Source organism: Fulmarus glacialis, unplaced genomic scaffold (genome assembly GCF_000690835.1).
Source record: "Fulmarus glacialis isolate BGI_N327 unplaced genomic scaffold, ASM69083v1 scaffold14480, whole genome shotgun sequence".
NCBI classification, from domain to species: domain Eukaryota; kingdom Metazoa; phylum Chordata; class Aves; order Procellariiformes; family Procellariidae; genus Fulmarus; species Fulmarus glacialis.
In genome coordinates, this window is record NW_009189681.1 from 1 (window position 1) to 14,775 (window position 14,775).

At 33.6% G+C, this 14,775-nt stretch overlaps 1 protein-coding gene across 1 annotated transcript in view; it reads right to left on the reverse strand.

Moving 5' to 3' along the window:
* Positions 1-1,082: 1,082 nt before the first annotated feature.
* CCDC79 (coiled-coil domain containing 79) overlaps positions 1,083-14,775 on the reverse strand; it is a gene marked incomplete at its 3' end in the record, with an annotated part of 14,264 nt that continues 571 nt past the window's right edge. Inside the window, exons 2-16 of the mRNA XM_009583073.1 lie at positions 14,293-14,403; positions 13,970-14,098; positions 13,376-13,507; positions 12,857-12,917; positions 12,644-12,759; positions 12,384-12,506; positions 11,694-11,846; positions 10,415-10,546; positions 8,850-8,975; positions 7,704-7,861; positions 6,525-6,886; positions 4,626-4,687; positions 3,522-3,614; positions 2,013-2,162; positions 1,083-1,163 (exon numbers count right to left, since the gene is read on the reverse strand). Of these exons, the coding sequence (XP_009581368.1) occupies positions 1,083-1,163; positions 2,013-2,162; positions 3,522-3,614; positions 4,626-4,687; positions 6,525-6,886; positions 7,704-7,861; positions 8,850-8,975; positions 10,415-10,546; positions 11,694-11,846; positions 12,384-12,506; positions 12,644-12,759; positions 12,857-12,917; positions 13,376-13,507; positions 13,970-14,098; positions 14,293-14,403 (1,989 nt within the window). The remainder of the gene's footprint in view (positions 1,164-2,012; positions 2,163-3,521; positions 3,615-4,625; positions 4,688-6,524; positions 6,887-7,703; positions 7,862-8,849; positions 8,976-10,414; positions 10,547-11,693; positions 11,847-12,383; positions 12,507-12,643; positions 12,760-12,856; positions 12,918-13,375; positions 13,508-13,969; positions 14,099-14,292; positions 14,404-14,775) is intronic.

Genomic DNA, 14,775 nt, shown 5'->3' on the forward strand with positions numbered 1-14,775 from the left:
AATAATTTAAAAAAAAAAAAAAAAAATCAATCTACTAGCTTTTACCAGAAATTAATGAAATAAAATAATGATGTAAACAAGGTTTTTGGAAATAGGAGACTAAAAATAAATTCCTGATGGGTGGACTGATTTTTGAAAAGAATGTTTTTTAAAGTAATATTAATATTTTAGAATATAAGTACTGATTTAGAGAGCTGCTTCAGCCTACTTTAAAATTTCTGATCATCAATCATAAGAAACGGTATTGGTTACTGGTTGATGAATGTAGTAATGTATGACTGTGGTTGGAGCTCTGCAGGATGTACCCACAAACACCACATTCTGAAGAAAATTCCTTGTGAATTATGTAAAAAATATCTATCTGCAGAGTAAAGAAAAAAATTATAACCATTAACTTTTTTGCTACATTACAGAACAAAATACTGTAAAAGATACGTACTCTGCTATTTACAAGTGGACAGTTGTGTAATAATACACAATATAATGTGTAATAATACACTTTATAATACAAGTGTATTATAAAGAATACCAGTTTTTATGGGCAACTGGTGGTTCTGTAAACGTAGGGTTCCTAAACCTCACTGCAGAAACTGATGGAACTTATATTCACTTTTCTATCTCTACCTTGTTAATAACATCTTATTCAACACCTCATAATACAGGACAAGTAAATAGATCTCCTGTACTTAATTTCTGATAGGTTGCTTTCAGTTACTTGCTCTAGTATTGTTGTATATGTTAAGCTTTACCTTTTTAGCTATTTAGCACACAGAGACCCAAATCCTTAGCAGAGCTCCAAGCAGGAACAGAAACAGGTATAATAGGGTGATGCTGAATCCAGGAACAGGCAACTGCACTCTGTTCTGACCCTGATTATACCTCTCCATTTTAAAAATTAATGCCACAAAACTGAAAAATAGCAGATGGCATGGAAGTAACCCTGACAGGATTCAAAGCAGTATCTACAAAGCAAGTGCCAGATAACATAATTCCCTATCCACAGCCTCCCACGGTAAAGTCCTGCAAAAGAATTGCTTAGACAGTAAGGGCTTTTTGCATTAATTTCCAAACCAAGCCCTTACTTTGGAAACTATCCTTTTTGCTCCTAAAAGTTGGTATTTCTGTATGCAGTCTTTCTTTCTTCACTGGGGCCAGCATTATTTCTGGAAAATATAAGATGGACACCAGTACAAATGCCAGTAAGTAATAACTGTTTAATTTTTAAAATGCCTCCTTTAAACCAGAAAAATATAGGATGCACTTTTATTTAATTCATAAGCCCCTTACATCCATAAGTATGTAATATTAGAATCATAGAATCATAGAATCATTAAGGTTGGAAAAGACCTCTAAGATCATCAAGTCCAACTGTTAACCCAACACCACCATGCCCACTAAACCATGTCCCTAAGCGCCTCATCTACACGTCTTTTAAATACCTCCAGGGATGGTGACTCTACCACTTCCCTGGGCAGCCTGTTCCAAGGCCTGACCACTCTTTCAGTAAAGAAATTTTTCCTAATGTCCAATCTAAACCTCCCTTGGCACAACTTGAGGCCATTTCCTCTCGTCCTATCGCTGGTTACTTGGGAGAAGAGACCAACCCCCACCTCGCTACAACCTCCTTTCAGGTAGTTGTAGAGCGTGATGAGGTGAATGAAATGACTTTGTTGTGGTATCATACATCCATTCACACTTACTTCAACTTAATATATTCCCTTCTATTAGTACTTGACTAACTTTGGCAAACAGGACAGAGTCTCATCAAAGCCTATAATGAGGATATATCACTATTGCCAAGAAATACACAAGATCCTCAAAACAAAAGTGGCTAGTTCTCATCTCACTTAGTACAAATCATTGGTAAATCAAATTAAATGAGTGAGTTTACATGAGCAGGACAATCAGAATCAGACCAAAAAAAGTTCAGAATTTTAAATATGGTTTAAAACAATAGTTACAACTACTAAAAAAGAAAAAAACATAATTACTCTCATGGGCTGCATATCTACTGTTATTACAAACAGCCAATTTGTGAAGTTCCTTTTTATATCTTTCTTCAGCTTCCAGAATGACTTTGTGATGCTCACACTGGTATGGACAACTTTGCAATATCTTGGTAAAGGTTTTACTATTGAAGGACAGTCCTCCTGCTGTACAACCTGGAAAAAAAAAAAAAATAGGATATTGTAGAAACAGCAAGCACGAATGCTATAGAAGCCATCACAAAGTCCAGTGTTCTGTTTTGCTCACTATGATCTACTATTTGACCTCCAGTTTTCCATATACACATCTCAAAAGAGATTACACTTTTATGTATCTTCTTGAAAATACTTACTTTTGTTTTGTATTTGCTCTCAAAAAAAAAAAAAGTGTTTTCAACATGACCTATGGGACCAAGTTATATTGCACTTCAACTCCAGAAGTACTAAATGAGGCATGGATCCTCTACAGAAGTAAAAATATTAACTGGGATGGGAAGAAAGGGGCCTCATTCCCTTTGCACATTTATCCAGGAGCCAAAATATAAAAGATGGCTTTGCTATACTTTGAAACTTTCTTTATGTTCTAACAGTTATCTGTATTAACCTGAATAAATGATAAGTCTAGCTTAGGTATGAATTTCCTCACAGGAAGCCTTCCTGTTCGATTTTCAGGACATTCCTAGGGTAATTAATTTATGGTTTAGTTATTCTTGGATGTTCTCACAGTTCGTTACATCAGCTGAAGGAGAACTTCTGCACTGTGAGGAATTCTAAGAAGGGCACTGGTACATATCTGCAATATTCTAGCCTAAGATAAAGCAGTGCTAAATCTCAGGTTGAATTTAATTTGACAACTTGGGTTCATGTGCCTAAATTATATCCAAAGGTGGATTATGGGCTTTTTTTTTTTTGGCTTTTGGTGGTTTTTTGTTTTTGTTTTGGTTTTTTTCGATAAAGAGACACAGGCTTGATGAAAAAAACGCCTTATAAATCCTGAGTACCAGCAGCATTCTTATAACCTACTGATAGACCATGTTCAGGAAGTAGAAGATGGGGTAACTGAGGGCTGCAGTCATGGATTACTGTAAAACTGACTGCTTGTAACTTAATAGCAATAAGGCAGAGAAAACAGAAGGGCTGCAGAATAGTTAGGAGGCTTAGCAGGGGAATACATGAGGGAACTGAGCAGGGCTACATGTTTTTCCTCCCTCCTTCTGATCAGAGAAAGGAGGAAAACATCCGCTCTTAAGTATTCTTGTAAGTAGTATGTCATCTTTTAAGCTGTTGTACATTCTGTTTGTTAGTAAACCCACATTAAGAAAATACATAGACCGAAACTGGAATATGTAAGCTTTATTTCAATATTTATGTTTTATTTTAGGCGCACAAAAAGGAAAGGAAGCAGTTAAGAATTACATAATAGATAATCGAATAGATGTGTTAAAATTTGTGTAATATCAGTTCACTTACTGCATTGCTGACTCTTTAAGGCTTCTTTTATGGACTCAGGAAAGAAAGACCTAAGATAATATTTACCTAAACACCTTAAATCTGCCATTTTATGGGATGCAGATGTAGTTGAAGTACTTTTTTCTTCCTTGGTTATCTCTGAGAAGAATGAATGCTGATCTAAATTCAGACGACAAAAAAAACACTAAGAAAATGCAACCTATCCTTTGCTGCGGTAATCATGCATCAGCATACCTATATTCAATTGTATTTTCTATTTGTAGATTATTAAAGTTTAATTTACATAACAGCAGAAAATCCAAATGGAATTCCTGAAGTTAAATGGATCGCATTGACATTTTTGTAAATCCAGACTAATTACATTTAATTCAATGCTTTTTCATCACTCTCTCAAAGCATATTACTTCGTCTTGAACATAGCAAAATAACCCTGTAAACTTACATTGCTTAATTAAACCCTTTATTTCTATTTGGACTCAGATGCTGAAAAATGTGATGTACTGGAATAATACTTATTCTCCATTTAAATAGGTATAACCTGGAGATCCGCTTGGTCACCTGTAAAGCTACCATTCTGGCAAATACTAATCTAACAAATAATTATAAATTTTATAAATTAACAGAAAACTAAATTATGAATAAAGATTTGATTGAACAGATCCCAATTCTGAAATAAATATATCGGACTAAGAAGATCAATGCAAATCTGAAAAACATTTATCTTAAACACGTTCAACATGTAGGAATAGCTTCAGGCAAAAGTCACTCTCACAGGTAGGTTCTATCTCCAATCTTACAAGTACAGACCAAAACCAGCATCCTTATGCATTTTCTGTTAATGGCTTTCATTGTTCAGCACGGATTGCATTCAGACTAAACTTAAAACATCTATCTGTGATACATTCATTTGAATAGTTAAAATCAATTAAAAAAAAGAAAGCTAAAAAATGTATTAGAAGAAAAATAGAATAAGTATTCTCCTGGTAAAATTACATAAAATATAAAATTCCAAAACTATGCAAACAGTTAAAGAATATTAAACATAATTTACTTTGTCATCTAATTATATATAACATCTGATAAAAAGTAATGATAAAAGTACACAAGTCTAGTTAAAATCTCATTAATAACAAAATTATTTAAGAAAGGAATACGTTTAGCTATTTGTACCTGATGTGCATGTTTGCTTCGTATTTTTAACAATCTCTGCTGGTTGTTTGAATAAATGTTCACTGGGAAGATCAAAATGTGAACAAATTAAAAAAAAAAAATCAAATTTCACAACATACATTTACCTGTAAATTAATACACACATTCCAAAGGCAAAACAAAAACCACATTAAATATATAAAAGATAAAACTCTAAAAAATTGATTCTAATTATCCCGAGTTACTGGGCTTGTAGTATCCAGCATATAATCATTATGTGTTAGAAATCTGTTTACCAGAGATCTGTGATTAGCATTCCTTGCAGTGCTGTTCAGCATGTCTGTTCCAGCATTTGGAATGCAGTGCTTTCAAGGGATGCTGGTTTCCAGAGTCATTTGCAATTCTGGTTCACGTAAAGATTACTTAGTGCACATAAAACTTTCACAAAGTCTTCAAAATACTGTAGCCTTCACCAGATGTAGCAATTGCTCTTAAAGGTAACTGATTTTCTTCTTTTTTAACACTGATTAACATTTATGCAACAAACATGCTCCTATGATATGGTGATCATGCATTTTTCTATGTCCTTGACTACCTCCGAATGCTAGAGGAGCAAGGAGCCTACTCCATGGTTATGCTTGGGTAACTCCTGTTTTCACACAAATACATATGCAAGGAGAGAGCTTTTTTTTTTCAAAAAAAAAATTAATTTCTTAATAGTTTTGTGCTTCAGAGATCAGAACAACAAATAAAGCAGCTGTGTGAAATTATGCTGATCAGTAGCAAACCAAAATTTACCTGAATGTACCACGGAAAATATCCTAGGCTCTTGATAATTTCTGTGGTAGTTGCAAAGCTACAATGCAATGCGTTCAAGGAAACGGCATAGGAGCAGGGTCCAGCCAGCAACATAAAAAAAGCACAGTAAGAATGTGGAACTCAAAAAAAAGGAGAAACATAGTTTTGTTCATACTCTCTCATTGCCTGTCTTGAGGGATATTCCAGATATAAATTAAAGATAATGGAATCTGTATTTATCCTTGCAACTTCCCTATAATTAATTTTTTGTTTATCAATAGGAAAGATAACCATAAGAAGCAAAAGAAAAAGAGCATAATTGTGTGAAAGCAACAAGCAAGAGAATAGTGAATGACTAAACAGGGCTCTATCCTTCTCTTCCCATGCAGAGAAGCAACTGAATACAAGGGGAGAAAAGCAGGGGAGCTTTTTTCCCTAGTTTGTAGGCACTCCAATTTCAATTTTTTGCAGAGCAGTTCTGTAACTGCTGTTTTCCTAGTAAGTGCATGATACGGAAGTCTTTGTGGTTTCATCCAAACCAACGGGTCAAATCTTGATCTACTGAATCAGTGAGAATTTTAAGGCAAAAACTATGGATGCTTTTTCATCACTACGTTGAAGGCATTAGAACATGGCCTGTAACAGGCTCCCTATACAATCCGTCAGAAGCCTACCATTCAGAGAAAAAAAAATCAGCAGCTTTTATTACTACAATGTCTATAATCTTTGATCTGTGATGTCAAAAACACTTCTACAGAATATTGTCTAGTGAGCCACCAACAGGCTATGTCTTTTCACTAGGAGAAAAAGACATAATAACAGATAATTTAAAATTTGTTCATACTCTCTCATTGCCTTTCTTGAGGAATATTCCAGATATAAATTCAAGATAATGGAATCTGTATTTATCTTTGCAACTTCCCTATAATTAATTTTTTGTTTATCAATAGGAAAGATAACTATAAGAAGCAAAAGAAAGAGTAAAGTAAGCATTTGTGAGAGAGCAACGAGCAAGAGAACGGTTAATGACTAGTCACAGATAATTTAAAAGGCTGACATTCATTTTGGAAACTACTAAAGAAACACAGTTTTAGTGTTTCTGCTTAGGTGTAAGATACTTACCGTACTTGAAGAATAGACTGATTTTTTACACAGGCATTTTTTTCATTTATACTGTGACTTTGAAGTACACTGTATGTTTGCATTTCATTAACTGAACACGGAATATTACTCTGTTCACTTTGTCTAGTAGAAGCATTTACTGGATCCATAGTGTTCACTGTTTCATTTTTCAGTGGAGAAGAATTTACAGATGGAGCAAGAACCTGATCATCTGACTTAGAGGTCAACTGTGGACAATGTACTTCTTTATGTATTCTTTTTATATGAGTTTTTGGATCAGCAGTATTCACTTCATGGTATTTTGATGCTTGAATATTGGCTTCTGAAGATCTGTCTACAAAAACTCTTCCTTGCACTCTTTTCTGTATTGAAAAATACTAGTTAGTGACTATATGAGCTCTATAAAAACATTAAATAAATCTAGTAACAAGATTAATTAGGATAGACCAGTCTAACTCTGAAGGTAAAGCAAATTCCAGAGAATCTTCAAAAACCCCTGTCTGAGGTGAGAGCCACAAGACAGCAATGCTGTTGAATGTGTTGAAGGGGTAGTTACTAAGTGATAGTTCCAGGCTGAAGCAATGGATTTGCTACTAATTACATCACAGAATCATAGAATCGTTTAGGTTGGAAAAGACCTTTAAGATCATCGAGTCCAACCATTAACCTAGCACTGCCAAGTCCACCACTAAACCATGTCCCTAAGCACCACATCTACACGTTTTTTAAATACTTCTAGGGACGGTGACCCAAACACTTCCCTGGGCAGCCTGTTCACATTTTCCATTATCATTTATGCCATCATAGCTGTACAATCATGGGCATTTCATGCATGCAAATATTAAAATTATAGGTTCAAATGATCAGCAATTAAAAATAAATCCAACTCTTGTTTCTCCAACCTAAATGATCTCAATTTTGTAGAAAAACTGGTTTTATAATGAACTAAAATGCTTCATAAAAATACAGATGCTTGCGTTCTCTGATTGCCCTGCATACTTCTAACTTTGTATGACATACAGTAATGGTAAAAGTTGCAGGTTGTAGTTTCACACACATCCAATGTTTTCCCTACTTTTCTAGCTCACACTGAAATTATCTTAAGGGTTTACTTTCTATTTCTCCCTAAACTCTGGAAAGATTTGCTTAGTTTTATCCTACTTTGGTAAATAGGCCAACCTCATCATGTTCTTTTTCAATCAAGTTTATTCTGTGTAAAATTTCTTTTGCTTTCTTCCAGTAGTCTTGTAGACTTCTTTTTCTGACTTGCATATCCAACTCTTCTGCATTGTTCACGTTTAATGAATTATCATTTATTTTCAGGGACAATTGTTCAGCTTTATAAAACGTAAAACAATATTAATATTCCAAATGTTATCAATGAACACCTTAATAAGTATTTATTATATTTTAGTATGCTGAGGCACAGCCCCAACAATTTAATGCAAAATATAACCTCTGAATAATGATTTTTATATAAATTAAATTTAAATTTACACATAAATGTTAATACACTTCAAATATAAACTGCAGTTACAAGAGGTGAGCTTACAATTACAGTTACTATAAGCTGTTTACACAATGGTGCTGTGCTCTAAAAAATGACTTTATCATGGACTTAATCCTGACTCTATAGGTCCTTTACCAGTATGGGTCTCTTAAAAAAAAAAAAACAGTATTAATGGACACTGAAAATGACCACACCCCCTCAATCTTAGACAAAACTCAGTTATGTTTTCAGTACAAAAATGTAGATACATGCTTTTTACTAATTATCAATTGCATAATACCTTCTATACTTTAGAGATTAAAGGACAAGGTGTTGTTCTGTTTCTTTGATGGTATTATACAGTTAATTAAAAAAAAACTTAAACAGGATACTTCAAAATACACCCTACTTTAAAAATAAAGATCAAGATTTTTTAATATTGCAAAATAATTGTAGTCATGGTGATTTCGGGCTTGATTATCTACTGGTTTAGTCTCTATATACAATGGTACATACCCAGGAATAGAGTACCAATTGCATGTTGAATGACAATATTTTGCACATAATTTATAGATGGGAAAGCTTTTAAGAACTGGCTCTACATATATAGGTTTCACAAATGCATTATTGCAACATCATTGGAATTTTTACTTTTCTTTTTTTGCCCAAATGCCATAATCAGTCCATGGTGGCAAATACCCAACTTCTCTGCAGAAAACAAACACCTCTTGGAGTACACAGAATTACAAAGCTGCTACAGTTAAAATCATTTAGAAAGTCAACAGAAGAGATGGAAATAATCTCTGTAATTTTTAAAGCAGTAACAGTAAGCTTACTCATTTGTTTGCAGTTTTGCAGCACAAAAGTAGCAGCTTTGTTTAGTTCCTCATCCTGAGACTCCGTTAATACCTGAATCATAAGTGGAAGACCATTGTTCTGGAGCAGTTCACACTGGTTTTCTTCTAAAATAGGACATTGTAAAGGAAAATAGATTGGTTTCAGCCTCATACACACTTAATCTTACAGTAATTTTAGAAACTAATACTAGTAACTTTCAGGGAAATTCTGAAAAAGAGATTTTCATTATGGATCCAAGCATGCTGTAATGACCTACTACCCAGGTTGCAGCAGAAGTGCTCTAGATCACACAGAATGATTTGACCATAGCTCAGAGTTCTTGTCAGAAAACTGAAGGAGGACTGAGACAAATTATATGACAGAGATTGAAACTCATTTAATTGTTGCCTAAAATATTTGAATTATGGCTTCTGTATTTCTTTTCCTCCGATATGTACTCCTAAAGTATATACGCTACATTTATGTAAGCCTTGAGATGCAGAAATATCAAAAGCTTAAAGCTTACAATTAGCAAAACTCTAATAAAATTAGTAGTTTAATCCTGGTCTATCTAATTTATTCCTCATGAACTATGTAATTAGCTAAATTTTTTTATTGTGATCTCATTTGCAGTATGCATTCATAAAATTGACAACTTTCTAAAAATAGTTCTTTGTTGTATAAACTTGATAAAACAAAAGAAAGGAATCAACAAAAAATGAAATATGATTATTTTGTCAGTGTTGACATTTAAAGAGAAACTTTTATTCTGTTGGTTTAATCATATTTCTATTTGAAAGACGTTTTCCATTAAGGTTTGTTTCAATTAATTCTTCATGAAAAAATGTCTTTTAAAATATCTGACTTATGACCTGCTGAGCTAATTATTGAACATGTTATTGACATTTAGAGGATGATAATCAATCAGGATTTTTGAACATAATCCCTTTTCCTTGCATTTCTGAACATACATGAGAAAAAAAAGTAGTATAAATAAACGATGATCAGTATCTCACAACTTCTCGTTCTGTTTGCTTGAACTACCATAAAATACCAACTTAAGTGCTATGTTTTCACCAGATATGCTTGGGAAAGCCCTGAGGAGCCTGGCAAAAACATTTCAAGGTTACCTACTGCTTATGTTACTTCAAAAACAATACTGTTATATAGCTTTTTAAAAAATTAATAGCTATGTAAACAGTGGACAAAAGCTGTATATATATCAAGGGCCATTAAAATAGATCTCAAAAAGACTTATTTGGTATGTATGTATTGTAGTAGTTTTCAGATCTGGATGAATTTCATCCTGTGATACCTAAGCCCAGCTCTGAATTCTTGCATAATAGTCTACTTTTTCTAAGCTCTTAAAGATACTATCTGCTAACAGGTTACAAAATTTAAAGATGGAACATTATAGCAAAGATTTTTTTCTGAATATTAATATTACATTATTTAATAGAACTTTCACTCATGTTCCAGTCTTGATGAAAGTACACCATTGAAGTAGTTAGTGTATGAGAATTTAATAGAAACTGACAGAAAGAAAAAAGAAAAAAAATCTTACCACAAACTTCAGTACAGTGTCCAATTGTTAGAATAATACTAATTTTTTCTCCTGTATCCAGAGTTTCATTGGACAGCAGCTTCAGTAGCTCTGACACAGTGTGATACTTTGTCAAGACAACACCCATGGCAGCTATCATGTTAAAAATAATTTGAAGGAAAATAAAGTAGATAGTAAGTATATAGGCATCATCCAAGTATAAAATGCTGTTTTTCAAGGGAACCCTACAGACCTCTAAAAGCCTTGGGCCTGCACAGTTCTCCTCTTCTCTCTCTTTCATTTTAACACTTCAAATTACCACATCCTTCCTGGTGCAGTAATTCTGCCCATGCTGCTTCCCATATCCAACACTGCCCTTTTTCCCAGATTGTGCTCTATAGAGATGTGGTAGAAGATCTGATGAACAAGGGTTTTGCAATGTGCAAGTTTTGTAGACCTCTGCTGAGTTTCTCCACATCCTTTATCAGTTCCAGAATAGAGCAAGAAAGAGTAGAATAAGGTTTGACACATCGACTATCTGCCACAAAAAGAGCTAGGAATGTTTCTGGTAGAGGGCAACCTCTTCCTGAAACTGGGAACACCACCGCTAGTACATATATGCTGAAACCTAGTCTTGTCACATACCAACTTCTTTGAAGCTAGGCTCAAAACTAGTGCAGGTATATGCTTTTAAACTCTTTTGAAATTCCGTCAGCGAGCACTTATGGCAGAAGTGTCAAATATAATAATCATGGCCAACAGCAGAGATTCATCAGGCTCACAGGTTTCTCAAAATCTTCTGATGGAATACACAAAGACCTCATTAGGATAACACTATCCAAACAGTAAATGAGAGTAAAGATGTTTTATGCAGACATACCACATTTGTTCAGCTCCATGCCTGAGTTACTAAAGCATCTTAAAGCTTACAAAGCTTATTAGTTTGGCATAGGCCTACAGAAACACAGCTCTAACTCCAGCATCCAAGATGACTGCCATGCCCAGTTCTTAGCTTTACTTACACAAAACTAGCTCTAGTATCTTATTTTTAATTTTCAGTATAGTTTAAATTTCACTCTGTTTATTTTAGCAACAATGGGAAAGTAACCCACCTCAGATGAACTGAATCATTCCCCATATACACGTTTGAATTTTTAAAAAGTCTGCAGTATCAACTGGGATGTATATAACTTAATTGCCTTTTAGCATCCATTCTATCACTTTTCCACCAAAACCAGACTTTAAAAATTGCATTTTAAAATTGCCATGTGTAAAAAATGGTAGCGGTCTTTTCACTCACAGTCATTAGCAATGCAGGCATCCAAAGTCTTTGTTACTACTACTGCAAGTTTTATGCTTGAGTGGCTCATACGGGAATCATGCATAAGCTTGTTGAGAACTTTAGCTAAGGTATCCAATCCTCCAACAGAAACAAAATATTTCTGCACATATGCTTAGTGAAAAAAAGAAAAAATGTGTCTTAAATAATACAAGTTGCAAATTGTTTTAGCATTTTATCAATTAGGCTCATTACAGTTTTTCTGTGCATGTATTAATCATTACATTTCCACCCATACAACAGAAGTTGGATATATATTAATCTCAAGAAATGTAGTAATTGTCTTATAAAAATTAGTTAACAGGAAACACATGGCCCTAGTACACGCATACAAGTGGCAAATATTATGCCCGAGTTCTACCTAAGTCATTGTTTTCAGAGATGTAATAATGACTTATATTTGTAAAATACTTTTAATCAAAACAGCTCCCAAATAGTTTTTACTGACCTTACTAAATGCAGCCAGTTTGTGGCTATTTGTGGACTTAAGCACAATGCAGCGTAAGTAAAGATGGTGGAATATAGTCTTCAGAGTAAAAGTTGCAAGAACAGCAAATGAATTTGTAGAGGTTGACAAAAATAAACATTTAACTATCGAATTAAACTTACTTTTACAAAAGAAAAACTATTTAAAGCTTGAGCTGCACTTACAGTTATTTGCAACTGTGAGACCAACAAATGAACAAATAGGACGAACTATCTCAGGCTCTGTGCAACTTTCGAGCCACTCTTTGGCATATGGAAAAACTGAACAGCAAATGTTTTGATTATCTTCTGGAGAAGTAAAAACAAATAACCCCAAATCAAAATGTAATATGAAATTTCAGTTGAACAGTAAAAATGAAAACAAACTGTTGTCACTTTTCACAAATACTTTAAACTTTTTCCACAATTTTAACAGCAACACTTACCATTCTGAGGATTGTTAACACAGGCACAGAGAGTACTGCAGACTGAAGACCACAGCTGATAGCACTGATTAGTATTTTCTTCTGACAGATTCATCTCAGATGTGGAAAGAGTTGTTCTGTTAAGAACAATGCAAACAAGTCCCAAATAGTCAAGCAAACTTAAGTCCTAAATAGTCTGTCATTTTTCTTTTTGAAGTGCAACTGTTTGTCTACCTGAATAACTGTAGCAGAAGACCAATGCAGCCTGTATCTCTGACATAGGTTTGCCCACTTTCTAAAAAAGAACACATACAAGACTTTGAAGACACATGCAACTTGAGATAAAATCTTAACGTCAAGTTTAATTTACATATATACATTCTATTTCCATTTCCTAAGCATATATCCCCCCAAGAAACAAATACAAAATCATACCAACACATTGGCAAAAATGTTCCATTTCTTTCTATGTCTATTTTTTTCTATACATTATCAGAAACTACTGGATTGCATTATTTTTTTTCTTTAAACTGTAATTTCATTTTTAGAATGAAACCACTTTCTGCTATTTAAGGAAATCCCAGTGAGCGATGATCTACTTACACAATTCAGGTTCAGTTACATGAAACCATTCATCTTTATAAATTAATTTTACTAAAACATTACTTATTGAGTGTTCCAAATTTCTGCACTGCAGATTGGCAAATAGAAAAAAATAGTGTTATAACACAGAAAAAAAAAAACCCAACTTACTATTATTTGAAACCAGTACTAAGATGACATAAACAGACATTCTTTTCAAGTTCACACCAGAATCCTTATTAATTAAAAATAAAATGAGGTCTTCAAACAATGCAGAAGTACACAAAGTTTGTTGACAATAAACTGAAACCAGAAGATAAAAACCATTAAGTCCTAAAGCAAGCCATTCATAATCCTAAATTATTTTTGTAATATAGTAACTAGACTCTCAGTTTTGTCCAGTATGTGGTGAGTGGAGACAAAACAGGACTGTAAAGTGACTGAGAGCTTCCCCCTGTACTCAGTTCTAAACCAACCAGGACGTAGGCAAACGTTGGAACAATCATTTAACACCTGCTGCTGCTGCTGCGAAGTAGTACAGCTGTCCGGTATCATAAAGACATGCTGTCTACACAAATCAACAAGGTACTTCTCCAAATCTGGGTATGGACAGTGAAACAGTGGCACCTTTACTGCACCTTGCTCGAGCTGATAATCTTGTAATCTGATTTTTTGAGATAAAAAAATAATGGAGACAAAGCACAAGTAGAAGTAATAACATGGGATCATAACTCACGCGGAAATACAAATAATATTAATTATTACCATTACTCTCTATAATAATTCCTAACGTAAATAAAGCCGCTTCCTTCACTATGCAATGAACACTTGACTTTGCAAGATCATTTATAAACATCAAACCACCAATTTCTCGAAAATATTCGCTTGCTTCACCTATAATAGAAAAAAAGAACAAAAATCAAACTTTTTTTGTTACTCTGTCAAATGAAAACCTTCCAAGATTTTATAACTTCTCAAGCCTTCTATTCTTTAGATAATTTTTTTTTTTTTAACAGTGACAACCAGCTTCTTAACATATATTGTGAACATAAATGATTGCATTGTTTCTGAAGAAAAACACTTCTTACTGTTTTGTTGACAAATTGAATAAATGGTGATCAAAGCCTCTTTCTGAGATACAGGGCAGTCCATCTGATATTTAAGGCATTCAAGCAGTAAGTTCAGATCTGTTTTCATATCTAAGAGCAAACACAAAAAAACTCATGAAAATTGCTATCTTTTCTTTATATTAATCTATTTAGTATTACAATAAACCTGCCCAAAAGTGTAGTATGTATATGTATTTTAAAGAAAAAAAGCATGAGCAAAAATGGAGCTATGCCACTTCTATCCATCTATAAATAACAAACTTACTTAACCTAAAAATATTCCTCTCCGTAGTTTGTTATTTGAGCATGATTTCCTTTGCTAAAGTAACAGCTCCCTTTTAATATTTCTGGCCTTTAATTACTAGTAACTGTTAGTAAATGTGATGTAAATTACTAAATACTAAATTCACAATTGCAAGGTGCATTAAGTGAAAATACAATTGAAAATCTACAGAGTGAATA